General features: G+C 40.0%; 1 protein-coding gene across 1 annotated transcript in view; it reads right to left on the bottom strand.

Annotated features, from left to right (window-relative positions):
- LOC124595549 (juvenile hormone esterase-like) overlaps nt 1-15,337 on the bottom strand; it is a 124,907-nt gene that overhangs the window by 79,563 nt on the left and 30,007 nt on the right. The window contains exon 2 of the mRNA XM_047134329.1: nt 8,242-8,367. Within this exon, the coding sequence (XP_046990285.1) occupies nt 8,242-8,367 (126 nt within the window). The remainder of the gene's footprint in view (nt 1-8,241; nt 8,368-15,337) is intronic.

Below are 15,337 nucleotides of genomic sequence, written 5' to 3'. Positions count from 1 at the left end.
TTTAGGTAATATGATAGGTTTGGTAAAGTGGTCATGAATATAACAGTATATTTTATTTTTGTTTATTTTTTTATTTTTTTTGCAGTCTACTTTTCTTACCTATTACATTTATTTTAAAGAATATAAGAGTTTCCATAATGCTGATATGTGGTAATGGAAGAATGATCACAAGGTCGCTGTAGCTAGGCTCAATACTGTTTCTTCCAAATCAACCAGAAACAAACGCAAAATAATTTTATTTTAAAAAGCGGATAAAGTGTCACTAGAAGCCTTCCTAAGAGACAATCTCCATTCCTTCCGAACTGACTATGCAAATGTAGACAAGATATGGCTCAAATTCAAAGATACAGTAGCAACAGCAATTGAGAGATTCATACCTCATAAATTGGTAAGGGATGGAACTGATCTCTATGGTACACAAAACAGGTCCAAACGCTGTTGCAGAGGCAACGGAAAAAGCATGTGAAGTTCAGAAGAACGCGAAATCCCAAAGATTGGCTAAAATTTACAGACGCGTGAAATTTGGCATGGACTTCAATGCGAGATGCCTTTAATAGGTTCCACAACGAAACATTGTCTCAAAATTTTGTAGAAAATCCGAAGAAATTCTGGTCGTATGTAAAGTACACAAGCGGCAAGACGCAGTCAATACTTTCGCTGCTCAGTGCCGATGGTACTGTTACCGACGACTGTGCCGCTAAAGCGGAGTTATTGAATGCAGTTTTCTGAAATTCCTTCACCAGGGAAGACGAATGGAATATTCCAGAATTTGAAACATGAACAGCTGCTAGCATGAGTTTCTTAGAAGTAGATATCTTAGCAACTCAAATCGCTTAATACGGGCAAGTCTTCAGGTCCAGATTGTATACCGATTAGGTTCCTTTCAGATTACACTGTTACAATAGCTCCCTACTTAGCAATCATATACAACCGCTTGCTCACCGGTAGATCTGTACCTACAGATTGGAAAATTGCGCAGGTCGCACCAGTGTTTAAGTAGGGTAGTAGGAGTAATCCATCAAACTACAGACCTATATCATTGACGTCGGTTTGCAGTAGGGTTTTGGAGCATATACTGTATTCAAACATTATGAATCACCTCAAAGGGAACAATCTATTGATACATAATCAGCATGGTTTCAGAAAACATCGTTCTTGTGCAACGCAGCTAGCTCTTTATTCGCACGAAGTAATGCCCGCTATCAACAGGGGATCTCAAGTTGATTCCATATTTCTAGATTTCCAGAAAGCTTTTGACATCGTTCCTCACAAGCGAATTCTAATCACGCTGTGGGCCTATGGGGTATCGTCTCAGTTGTGCGACTGCATTCGTGATTTCCTGTCAGGAAGGTCGCAGTTCATAGTAATAGACAGCAAATCATCGAGTTAAACTGAAGTGATATCAGGAGTTCCCCAGGGAAGTGTCCTGGGACCTCTGCTGTTCCTAATCTATATAAATGACCTGGGTGACAATCTGAGCAGTTCTCTTAGGTTGTTCGCAGATGATGCTGTAATTTACCGTCTAGTAAGGTCATCCGAAGACCAGTATTAGTTGCAAAGCGATTTAGAAAAGATTGCTGTATGGTGTGGCAGGTGGCAGTTGACGCTAAATAATAAAAAGTGTGAGGTGATCCACATGAGTTCCAAAAGAAACCCGTTGGAATTCGATTACTCGATAAATAGTACAATACTCAAGGCTGTCAATTCAACTAAGTACCTGGGTGTAAAAATTACGAACAACTTCAGTTGGAAAGACCACATAGATAATATTGTGGGGAAGGCGAGCCAAAGGTTGGGTTTCATTGGCAGGACACTTAGAAGATGCAACAAGTCCACTAAAGAGACAGCTTACACTACACTCGTTCGTCCTCTGTTAGAATACTGCTGCGCGGTGTGGGATCCTTACCAGGTGGGATTGATGGAGGACATCGAAAGGGTGCAAAAAAGGGCAGCTCATTTTGTATTATCACGAATAGGGGAGAGAGAGTGGCAGATATGATATGCGAGTTGGGATGGAAGTCATTAAAGCAAAGACGTTTTTCATCGCGGCGAGATCTATTTACGAAATTTCAGTCACCAACTTTCTCTTCCGAATGCGAAAATATTTTGTTGAGCCCAACCTACATAGGTAGGAATGATCATCAAAATAAAATAAGAGAAATCAGAGCTCAAACAGAAAGGTTTAGGTGTTCATTTTTCTCGTGCGCTGTTTCGGAGTGGAATGGTAGGGAGATAGTATGATTGTGGTTCGATGAACCCTCTGCCAAGCACTTAAATGTAATTGCAGAGTAATCATGTAGATGTAGATGTAGATATCTTAAACAATGATTTACATGTGTCTCTAGGTTTGTATCCAAACATGACTCTAATAGTCCTTTTTTCAGTTTGAATGCGCTCGTAACTGCTTTAGAGTTTCCCCAAAATATGACTCCATATTTAAGGTCAGAATGAAAGTAGGCAGCATATGCACTTTTATTGTTTTCTTACCACAACCGGATTTTAGTGAACAAAGAAGCTAGTAAGTCTTGCTCAATTTTGCATTAATATATACTACACACTTATTCCTTTTTACATTGATTTGCAGCCCTAAGTCTAAGAATTTCTATTGTGTACTGTTACCAACTGATTCACTGTTAATTGAGAGAAGTGGGATGTCCACATCCTTGTCTAGAGCATTGTGAACTTTTGGTGTGACTCTTTTTGGTTACTATTTATTAAATACTTGCTGACAATTCTGTAGCTAGTTGCCTAGTTTTGTGACAGTGTTTACTGACTGCTGTAATTCTTTCTTACTTTTCCCTTTAAATGTAATTGTGGTATCATGTGCAAACATGATTGTTTTATGAGCATCCACATTTAAGCTTAGATCATTAACATAAAAAAGGAACAGAAGTGGTCCCATTACTGAGGTATACCATATTTAATTGAGCTGTATTCTGATAAATGCCCAGAAAAATACACAACATTTTCTAATATTTTTGAACTGTAAGAAGCAACTGTGATAGGTCTGTACCTATTTACAGTATTTCCCTTACCTTTTTTCTGCAATAGAATTGCTTTATATGTTTTTAATACATCAGGGGAAGTGGCTGCCTGGAATGAGCACTCACTTGAGTGTGTAAATAGTTTAGTTAGGGTTAGAGCACTCTTCACTTTAGTCCTTTCCGCTTGTGTGATTGTGCTGGTGTGCATTGAACAATTATATGTGCTTATTTTATATTTATTGGATTGTGTATTCTTAGTTACTATTTATTCTTATTATTTTTGCTTATTTATGATATTATCTGCAATGCCTATGGAAAAGTTATTAGATGTATTGTCGTTTTGGAAGGGAGTGCGCTCTCTCTCTCTCTCTCTCTCTCTCTCTCTCTTTCTCTCTCTCTCTCTCTCTCTCTCCCTGCCGCTGTCTCTGTCTCTGTTTCTCTCTTTCTTTTTTTTAATTTATTTTTTAATAACACTCCACAAGCCCTTCACTTTATTTGCTGAATTATGTATGTATTCATCACTATGCACTATTTTTGCTACTTTCATTATTTGTGTTCATATTTTGAAATATTTTTTAATATATGTGTAATTTAGGTGAGGAATTATTCAAGTTACACGTTTTATGAAATAGTCTCTTCTTGTAACATGAAATCCTTATTCTTCCTGTGATCAAACTGCTTGTTCTAGAATAACCCCTTATGGGCAGTTCTCTGTGGAAATACAATTGGTGGGTTGGTTGGTTGGTTGTTTTGGGGGAGCATCGGTCTCATCAGATTAGGGAAGAACAGGGAAGGAAATCAGCTGTGCCCTTCCAAAGGAACCATTCCAGAATTTGCCAGAGTGATTTAGGGAAATCACGGAAAGGATTGAACCATCGTCCTTCCGAACGTGAGTCCAGTGTGCTAGCCACTGCGCCACCTCGCTCAGTCGAAATACAATTCACTTTTCTCACATGATATACCAAAAGCTTTGGATCAAGGCAGTCAGGTAGATGAAGTATTTTTTGATTTCTGAAAAGCATTTGACTCCATACCACACCTACACTTATAGCCAAAAGTATAATCATACATGGAATCAAATGAAATTTGTGATTGGATAGAGGACGTTCTGGTAGGGAGGATGCAGCATGTTACCTTGGATGGAGAGTCTTGTTAAATGTAGAAGACCTTCAGGTGTGCCCCAGGGATGTATGTTGGGACCCTTTTTGTTCATGTTGTATATTAATGACCTTGCAGATAATATTAATAGTAACCTCAGACTTCTCACAGATGATGCAGTTATCTATAATGAAGTACTATCTGAAAGAAGCTGCATAAATATTCAGTCAGATCTCAATAATGTTTCAAAGTGGTGCAAAGATTGGCAGCTTGCCTTAAATGTTCAGAAATGTAAAATTGTGCACTTCGCAGAATAGAAGAAAAAAATAAAATAGCATCCTATAACTACAATATCAATGATCCACCATTGGAACCAGCCAACTCATACAAATACCTGGGTGTGACACTTTGTAGGCATATGAAATGGAATGATCACATAGACCCAGTCGTGGGTAAAGCAAGTGGTAGACTTCAGTGTATTGGTAGAATACTGGGAAAGTGCAATTAGTCTACAAAGGAGATTGCTTACAAATCACTCATTCGATTGGTTTCAGAATACTGAACAGTGCATGGGACCCATACCAAATAGGACTAACAGGGGATATTGAACATATACAAAGAAGGGCAGCACAAGTAGTCACAATTTTCTTTGATCGATTGGAAAGTGTCACACAGATAATGACTGATCTCGAAGACTCTTGAAGAGTCTGAGAAAGTCTGTTAACAATGTTTCAAAAACCAGCTTTTTAATGATGAGTCTAGGAATATACTACACGTCCCTAAGTATCACTCACATAGAAATCATGAGAATAAGATTAGAATAATTACTGCAGGCACAGAGGTATTCAAGCAGTCATTCTTCCCTAGTTTCCATACATAAATGGAATAGGAAGGAGACCTAACAACTGGTACAATGAGGTGTACCCTCTGTCATGCACATCACAGAGGTTTGCAGAGAACAGACATAAATGTAAAAGATGTAGAAAGCAATGGGTTACTGTATCAGTGAAGGTGTTAAACTTTTCATTTAGATCATTAATGTTATAAATCTGAGACCATTTTTCTATGTTTAATAAGCTGCTGAAGTAGTTTATGTTATCCTGACTGTGGCATCTACATGTGATTCTTAAAGGCATGTTGTTCACAGTAATGCAATTTACTTTCAAATTTTGTATTTGAGCTAAATGGTCACTAAAGCCTGCAATGAAAATTGTTAGTTAAATGATCAGGGCTGATTTAAAGCCCAAGTGACACAAGCCGCCACTTGAGTCACCAAGCTGAGAGAGACACCAAAGATGCCACAACTGTAAGATTTCTATACAGGATGAACCACAGTCACTAGTGGCTAGTTGGGGTGCCAAGCTGAGAGAGGCTCCACCAATGCACTAGTACAAGATTATCCTTTGATGAGCTATAGTACACAAACACATACATAGTCTTTATACACACATGTACACGCACCTATGCCCCTCTGTGGTGCCATCTAGCCTGACAGCTTCAATACTCATTTGCGACAGGTCAGCCGGTTGTGATTTATTAGTGTCAGGTGGTACGAAGAGGGACTGGGGGTGAGTGGGTAGCAGCTCAGAGGGGGGCCAGTTTGTCAGCTAAAAATGTGTGTGTGTGTGGGGGGGGGGGAGGGGGCAGGTATAGTAGTAGTGGCCGGTGGGCAGCAGCACATGCTGATGGGTACATGGGGACATGAAATGGGAGGGAGTGACACGATGGTGGAAGCGGAAACTGTTGATTGGAGGGTTCAGGGATGTGGGTTACCTGAGATTGAGGCCAGGATGATTGCAGGAGTGCAGGATGTGTGGTGAGGATAACTTCCATCTGTGTAGTTCAGAGAAGCTGGTGGAGTAGGGAAGAATCCAGATGGCTCAAGTTGTGAAGCAGCCACTGAGCTCTACCATGTTGTGCTCAGCTGCCTGTTGTGCCACCAGGTGATCAATTTTGTTCATGACAGTGGTTTGGCTGTAACCATTCACCCTGGTGGACAGCTGGTTGGTAGTCATACCAACATGAAAGGCTGTGCAGTATTTGCAGCAGAGCTGGTGTATGACATGGCAGCTTTCACAGGTGGGCTGGCCTGTGATGGGATAGGATAAGCCTGTGATGGAACTAGAGTAGGAGATGCTGGATGGGTGGACTGGGCTGGCCTTGCACTTTGGTCTGCCAAACAAACATGACACTTCTGCTTTTTGGTGAGTGGTCTCCTTTAATCCTGAAGTATTTATATTCTACAAGAACTTTCCTACAACATTCATAATTTTTTTCTATAGTTCTGAGCTCTTGTTGGGTAATATTAAGAATTATTTAAAAATATAACTATTATTTTGATCTTATAGTTAGGGTACCTTATCTTAGACTTTGAACTAAATTAACCTTGAAGGAAGGTGGACAAGTATGTCAAAGATCATTTGTAGATTCAGAGTTAATTTATTAGAATAACTGGATCCTTGCTAGTAATTGTTGATGCCACCTATCCCTATCATTGTTCCTTCACAACCTCAACAGCTTCTCTCCAATCTGTTTCACCTGGTCCTTCTCAAGCCAGCGTACCACCTTCCTAGATGTTGACCTCCTCCTCTCTGTTGGCTACACCTGCACCTCTGTCCACATTAAACCCATCAACCACCAACAGTACCTGCATTTTGACAGCTGTCATCCCTTTCACTCCAAAAAAATCCCTCCCGTACAGCCTGGCCACCCACGGACGGCGTATCTGGAGTGACGAGAACTACCTTGCTCAGTATGCTGAGGGTCTCACAAAGACCTCCACAAATAGGGGCTATTCTCCAGACCTAGTCTGCAAACGGATCTCCCATGCCATTTCCTCTCACCATCCCTAAGAAACAGCACAAAGGAGTGTCCCCTTCTTCATTCAGTACTATCCCGGACTGGAACAACTGGCCACATCATTTGCCAGGGCTTTGATTACCTATCATCACGCCCTGAAATGAGGGACATCTTACCTGAAATCCTCCCCACACCTCCTAAAGTGGTGTTCCATCACCCACCCAAGCTCCACACCGTCCTACGATCTTATCCCGATGGAAGACCCAGGTGCAAGATCTGCACAGTCTACCCACCTAGCATTTCCTACTCCAGTGCTGTCACAGGTTTATCCCACCCCATCAGGGGCTGGGCCACCTATGAGAGCAGCCGTGTCATTTACCAGCTCTGCTGCAATCATTGCACAGCTTTTTATATTGGTACAACTACCAACCTGCTGTCCACCAGGATGAATTACCACTGCCAAACTGTGGTCAAGAGCAAAGCAGACCATCCTGTATCACAACATGCAGCTGAACATAACATGCTCCATTTCAATGGCTGCTTCACTACCCGAGTCATCTGGATCCTCCCCTCCACCACAAGCTTTTCTGAACTGTGCAGACAGTAATTAGCCTTACAACACATTCTCTGTTCCCATAATTCACCCGGTCTCAAGCTACGGTAACATACTGCCCCCACACCCTTCACCCAACAGTTTCCACCTCCTCTGTCCTACCTCCTCCTCCCCATTCTCATCTCCCATGCTCTTTGTTTGCCACCCTCTGGCAATGCACCCACACACCTTTCCCCACTACTCTGCTTTTTTACTCTTTCTTTTTCCTGACACTGTGCCTGTTGGCCTTATAGTCCCTGCACATACTGCTATACAGCATTCAACGTCTCAACCCCTATCCATGCACTACTATCCTTTTCCCTTCCTCTTCCCCTTCTCCTTCTCCACCTCCTCCAGACTGCTGCTTGCAAACCATGTGATAGTTGATTTCTGGCTCAAGCTGCTGGAGTTGGCAGTCATGTGTGCATGAGGTATACTTGCTTGTGTGTATGAATGATGTGTGTTCCCCTTTTGCTGATGAAGGCTTTGGCCAAAATCTGTATGGGAGTGTCTTTTAATTGTACCTGTCTGCAACTCAACAGGTGTTCTTTATGGTAAGAAGCATTCTATCTTTTCCTACATTGTTCATATTCCTATCTAAAGATGTCATTACAGAGTTAAAAGCTGCTGCTACAAAAATAGATAGTTTTGCTCTTCTGCATCTAGATTTAAGGAATCAGATCATCAACGGTACAAAACATCATGATATGTGAATCAGAAAAATGGTAAAGTTACGCTTGTATCTATTAGTAGCTACAAGTCACGTACCTGTGATGTATACACATTCAGGAACAAGCAGTCTTCACTCCCATTGGGCTTCTCTGCTTGAGGACACCAAGGTCCATCCACTGTGGCATTTAGGATTCTGTCCCATGCGTCCACTGGAGAGGGAGGCTGCAAAAGTCATCATATTACAAGCGGATGGGTCAAAAGTTGTTTTTAAACCAAAATGACAATTGGAATTCTATGCAACCATGTTCATGTAATATATTTTTTTAATTAAGAAAGTCTACATCTGATTATATGTGCTACTACCTACTGTCTCACGAAGGACGACACCATTAAAAAGAGATTACTGTGAAACATCAATCACAGATCATAGTTGTTTGTCTATATTCATTTAAAGAACACAGCTAATGGCCCTTCTCTTGTGCCTAAATACACACTGTGATGTAAAGATGCCAAAGGTTAGTTTTATTACTATTTTTTGTTTACATTGCACCAAAGTTAATTTCTGATAGTTGATGGAATTGATATGCAAAATACTGGACAGTTTGTGTTTACCATTCCTGCAATTGTATTAAAGAACCAGCTGATTTAAAGGCAAATTCCATAAGAGATGGGGATTTGTTTTACATAGAGTGGTATGGAAGGAAAAAGAACTCTTTTCAACAAAAGTTACAAAGTCTGTAAGATAAATAAGAAGTGGTATGGTAAAGCAGCCATGATTGTTTTCCACAAGCTGCAACATGGTCATGAATTGAACAATGACCTGAAAATAGAACAAATTTCCTTTACTTCACATCTATGGTCACAACTTTTATAAGTCCTCAGACTACTGGTTTCGGTCAGCAATGACCATCTTCAGATCTGTTTTATAAAAACACGACCTAATACACTGGAGCCATAGTGGCACCGTCAAATGCTAATCATAAAATCAGTGCCAGCATCGTCAAACATATATAAATAATAGTATACACAAGAGTCACAGCAGCACTCAGAGTGCTGCTGACAAGATGACTCTTGTGTATACTATTATCTATATATGTTTGACGATGCTGGCACTGATTTTATGATTAGCATTTGACGGTGCCACTATGGCTCCAGTGTATTAGGTCGTGTTTTTATAAAACAGATCTAAAGATGGTCATTGCTGACCAAAACCAGTAGTCTGAGGACTAAAAAAGCTGTGACCATAGAGGTGAAGTAAAGGAAATTTATATGATTGTATTTGACATATACCCTGATGTGACAAATGAGAGGGGTACTAAATCAGCAGAACAACTGTTGGTTAACACGGCAAAATGAGTGTTTCTTTTAAACAAAGCACCAAATAGCCTCTTATCTCTTTGTTGAGTCAGGCACTTCAAGATCAACACTTCAGAAGCACACTGCTGAGGATGCAGATACTTTAATTGTGGCTAGCATTATTGATGCTGATTATTTCTACATACGTTTAGTGGCTGTAACTCAACTTTGTTATTTTTCGTAGAAAAATCAAATGGTTCAAATGGCTCTGAGCACTATGGGACTTAACATCTGAGGTCATCAGTCCCCTAGAACGTAGAACTACTTAAACCTAACTAACCTAAGGACATCACACACATCCATGCCCGAGGCAGGATTTGAACATGCAACCGTAGCAGTTGCGCGATTCCAGACTGAAGCGCCTAGAACCGCTTGGCCACTGCAGCCGGATTTTTTGTAGAAAGAAAGCTGAAATTACTTACATTGTTAAGAGACAAAGAAGCACTTGTGAGGACCAACAGATGCTACTGCTGATGATGGTGATGACATGGGACAAAAGTTCACAGCTGTATTTTATTCTCATTATGAAATTAAACCACAGCTTAACAGAATGTGTTTGAAAGTACAAGACTAAAAAAGAAAAGAAAGAAACAAAAAAGTGGGACTCACTGCAACTGTACTGGAAGACCTCAAAATTCAATCTACCGCCATTTACCACTCACAAACTTATAAAGAAGTAACACTCTAGAAGATCCTGAAAACCATATGCCACAGGCCTTGCAAAAGTTGCCTTGGAGTTTGTCTGTTCAAGAAAAATGCAATGAAATACCCTACTATTTGCAAACCAATGCCCAGACTGATGAAATCAATCTTATTACAGATGACTGCAACATAGATTGTGATGCCACCACACAAGAAAAAGAGGAAGAAGGAAAAGAATAGACCTTGATTATGGATTAAGTATGAAGAAATCTAAGAAATATAGTATAACACAATAGATCCTTTCTCCTCCAAACACGTGTAAAATGAGAAAAGCTATTGTAATTTCTCACTATCTTTGTTAATTTAATTAAAAAAAAAACATTGAATAAACTGAATCCTTGGTTGGCTTGGATAGTCCAGTCAAATTGCAGATATACCTTGCAAAAGGTGGGGTAGAAGATTTTATTTTTCTAACTTGTTCATATTGTTGGAAAGGTTACAAAACCAAGTTTTGCGAACAAAATTTCTCTTGGGAAAACTTTCTGCAGTCAAAAAACTTCGAAAATTTCGGACTTTTTTCAGTTTTTTCAAAATATCTCAGTTTCATTTGCTCCTATCGCTTTAACGTCTATTTTCTTTTTTAAAGAGCACAAAATTCTCTACAAATTTGATTCCTACCATTTTTTTCTACTCCCAGTATCTAAGGCGCTGCAGCGCGTCAAAAAATACCAATTTTTCAAATTTTGAGCATAGTGGCAAGATACCTTATTTTTGAACACTATTTTTTCAGTTTCTGTTTGTATAGTTAAATACATTATACATCATGCTATATGTTGGAATTTACCACCTCACGTTCAGGTATTCAATTTCTCTGTATGCAACATGAGGATTGCTGGGCACCCAACTATTGTGATTCTTACATCACTAACTGAAGTTCACTATGGGCCACCTCAGCCCTGGTATTTGTAAAACTATAAATATAAAAATACATCATTAAGAGACATACACACACACACACACACACACACACACACACACACACACACACACAAAATAAATTGTCTCCGGAAACTGAACTATTATTAGTGCAATAGGCAACCTAATTAGGAAGGTAATTATTCTTGTGTATAAGGGCCACACAGTTGACATTAAAATAAGTAGCTTTATTACAATTAAAATGCATTGTCAGTTACTAAAAAATGTTGGCAGTTCTGGATGTGTAATACTTGTAATATCGCACTTTAGCGCACTTGAGACAGATATTAGCATCACTTCCAACGTTTTGATGGGCCAGGTTCCTCAGTGTCACCAGAAATACCTTGAGCTACGGATTCAGGGTCTGTACATAGAGTTGATCCCAGATTGATCTCTTCTTTAAACAGAGTCAGCCTCAGCATGTTTGTTGATTTCGTCAGCGGTTTCCTCAACATCCTCCATAACATCTTCTTCACTGTCTCCATATAAAAATTTTGGCCCGTTTTCACAGTTGACCCCAATACATTTCTTGCAAATTGAAGAACATTTCAAACCCGCTTCTGCAGGAGCACGCTCCGCCACAGTTCAGCTTGCATGAGCATGAATCAATGTGAAGAAGTGCTTCAGGTGCTGGATCTTGGCTCATTATAACGAATATTGGACCGTGGTCACTGTGATTCCAGCCCCATTTCTCAGGAGGTATCCAGTTTCCCATCCAACTTTGGACATGTTGGTAAGTCCGCAACGAATGATGTGCGGCATCTTGTGTAGGTGGGAACTGTGCAAGATTCAGTTTGCTTTTTGTGGCAGACTTGGCGAATAGCTGGTACCGCAAATGGTCTAGTGTGTGGGAACTGCTGACACCTCCACTATACAATGCGATAGTAACCTGTTCTCCTTCTGTTATTATTTCTTCATGGGTAGCATGTGGTTTATTGAACGTGCAAAGCGCTGAGGTTAGGTCTTCATTTTTCGCAACAATCTTGCAGCACTTAATTTTTCCTTGACCAAAAAAAGCGGATGTTGCATCACATCCGCTAAAGGCGTGAGTGAACAGAATATATTCACTGTCAAACTTGTAAGATGCAGTGGAACACCACCTGTCTTCTGCATTTCCTCTTCCTGGCTTTAAGAAACATAAGTTTTCAATGCCTTGCCCCAAACCGGTCATGAGCAAAAGCAGGTCAACATCTTCTTCTACAATGACAACACTTCCAAAATCTTTGGTTTTTGAAATGGCAGATGTTACAATCATAACGTCAGCATCTTCTTGTGCCTGGCTTTGAAGCTGTTTCAGCTATCACCACATCATCGCCATATTTCTGGAAAAGGCGAGCCTTGACAGTTCGAATATCAGGACGAGGTGATGTGAGTATTTGCTCTAATACATCGTCCATAGAAAACTGACATTCTTCCGTATTGGTTTCCAGGTAGGCAAATATAGCCTCCATGCCTTCATCTACTTGTGTTGCAGGTCGGTAACCTCGATTCTGTCCAGTAGCTGAAACACGGTGAAAGAAGTTTATGTAGCAAAATCTGTAATATCACCCATCTGCAGCAACCAAATCATTTACATTTTGAATCCGCTCTATCACTTGTTGACCAAATTCACCACCACATCGTTTAGCCTGTTCTAATACTGTCGATTGCACTTCCAATTTCATTACTTTGTAAATAAAATTTCGTTTGGCATATGGCAATCTTAACTGCTTGGTTAAAAAGTCATCAGAATTCCCTTTTGCAAATAAGAATTGAACTGACCTTTTTCCTGCAGCCGACATAGTACCCCTGTTGGTTCCTTAGGATGTCGAAGGCTAGCTGCTATCATTCTCTCATTAATGTACTTCTTGTAGCATGCTTCATGCAACATCACTTCACTGAGCGTTTTCAAAAAGCGGGTGTGGGCAGACTCCCTGCGTTTAGCACTACAATCGATAAGTGTGCTCAGTCCTTTCTTTTTCACAAATGGTTCAAATGGCTCTGAGCACTATGGAACTTAACATCTATGGTCATCAGTCCCCTAGAACTTAGAACTACTTATACCTAACTAACCTAAGGACATCACACACATCCATGCCCGAGGCAGGATTCGAACCTGCAACCGTAGCGGTCACGCGATTCCAGACTGAAGCGCCTAGAACCGCACGGCCACACCAGCCGGCTTCTTTTTCACATTGCGTCCACCACTCACCACCTTTTTTCGCAAATGAAACACAAATTCATGTCTAACATACTTATTTTCGGCACCACAACATATACTGAATGGAAGCGACTCCAAATTGTAGGACCCTTATTGTTGTGTGCTAATAGCTGTCAGTGCGCTGTGAACAATCACCAGAGATAATCGCCTTCCGCCCGCCAAAGAATAAATACGCTTTTGTCCGCTAAAGAACAATTCCTACATATTTTTTCTTATAACTGATCAATAACGTCAATCAACTGTAGAAAATATACGGCACCTGCATGCAATCGTATTACATACTGTAACATAAATAAACTTCACGCAATCCGACGTGAATGTGTTCGTAGTTACTGAATATGATGCTGTTTTTCCTGGCCCTGCAGCAGAGTGAGACGATAAATTCCAATGAATAACATGATGAGTTATATGTTTATACTACACAAATAGAAACTGAAATAACAGTGTTCAAAAATTAGGTAATTTGCCACTTTGCTCGAAATTTGAAAAATTGGTATTTTTTGACGCGATGTAGCGCCTTAGATACCGGGAGTAGAAAAAAATGGTAAGAATTTTGTGCTCTTTAAAAAAGAAATTAGACGTTAAAGCGATAGGAGCAAATGAAACTGAGATATTTTGAAAAAACTGAAAAAAGTCTGAAATTTTTTTTTACTGCAGAAAGTTTTCCCAAGATAAATTTTGTTGGCAAAACTTGGTTTTGTAACCTTTCCAACAATATGAACGAGTTAAAAAAATAAAATCTTCTACCCCACCTTTTGCAAGGTACAGGCTTTTTTCTGACAGTTTCACTGGACTATGGAAGGCACATGTGGGACTTGACATGCAACTGCCTCCTCATGATGAGCCCCTGGGTAGTTCTACTGTGAACTATGGGAAAGTTGCATAATGTTCATAAAACCTACATTATATTGTGCCCATACGATTCATGTTTTATAAAAATAGATTGATGTAGAATAAACAAGTGATTTTTCAATTTGCCATAAACTTCATGTATTCCACAGTGAGAATATTAGTACCATTAATCCATTTATTTTTTATAAAGTTGTCTCTCTAAGCACAAAGTAATGTTTGTATTATGCAAAAAACTCGCTTTTAAAAGCAAAGGGAAGATCATAATTGGGCACATCAAACCCAGTGAGCAAGGCATGACTGCTAGTGAGACATTTGTATCTTCAATGATACAGGGCATTTTTTTCTCTTCATTGGACTTACTAAATAAACACCAAATTTGATGCACTGCAGGTTTGTGATTATTTCACTGAAATTTCACGCATTGTGGAGACAAAATTGACTTTACAGTAAAAGTCTGACAGGGTACCAGTACCTTATTTGGCACAGTGTATCTACAATACCCCTCCATCGAAAACTGACTGAGAATTTAATGGTCTTTATGTTATGTATCATGAAGCATTGTTAGCTGCGACAGGCAGAAGGCGTGCTTTGTTGGTGCTGCACATTTTAGCGATTTTGGTCGAGATAAACTTACGCTGCAGCACGTTCTTCTTCGGCACGCCAATGTAGAAGTGTGCACAGTATCAGCTTAGTGAAAAACCCGCACAATACGCACGCTTATTTATATACAGGGTGGTCCATTGATAGTGACCGGGCCAAATATCACACGAAATAAGCGTCAAAAGAAAAATTACAGAGAACGAAACTCGTCTAGCTTGAAGGGGGAAACCAGATGGCGCTATAGTTGGCTCGCTACATGGCGCTGCCATAGGTCAAACGGATATCAACTGCGTTTTTTAAATAGGAACCCCCCATGTTTTATTACATATTCGTGTAGTACGTAAAGAAATACGAATGTTTTAGTTGGACCACTTTTTTCGCTTTGTGATAGATGGTGCTGTAATAGTCACAAACGTGTAAGTACGTGGTATCACGTAACATTCCGCTAATGCGGACGGTATTTGCTTCTTGATACATTACCTGTGTTAAAATGGACTGTTTACCAATTGCGGAAAATGTCGATATACAGTTGATGTATGGCTATTGTGATCAAAACACCCAACGGGC

The sequence above is a fragment of the Schistocerca americana genome, chromosome 2, assembly GCF_021461395.2.
Source record: "Schistocerca americana isolate TAMUIC-IGC-003095 chromosome 2, iqSchAmer2.1, whole genome shotgun sequence".
NCBI lineage: Eukaryota > Metazoa > Arthropoda > Insecta > Orthoptera > Acrididae > Schistocerca > Schistocerca americana.
This window is presented reverse-complemented; position numbering and strand designations above follow the sequence as displayed.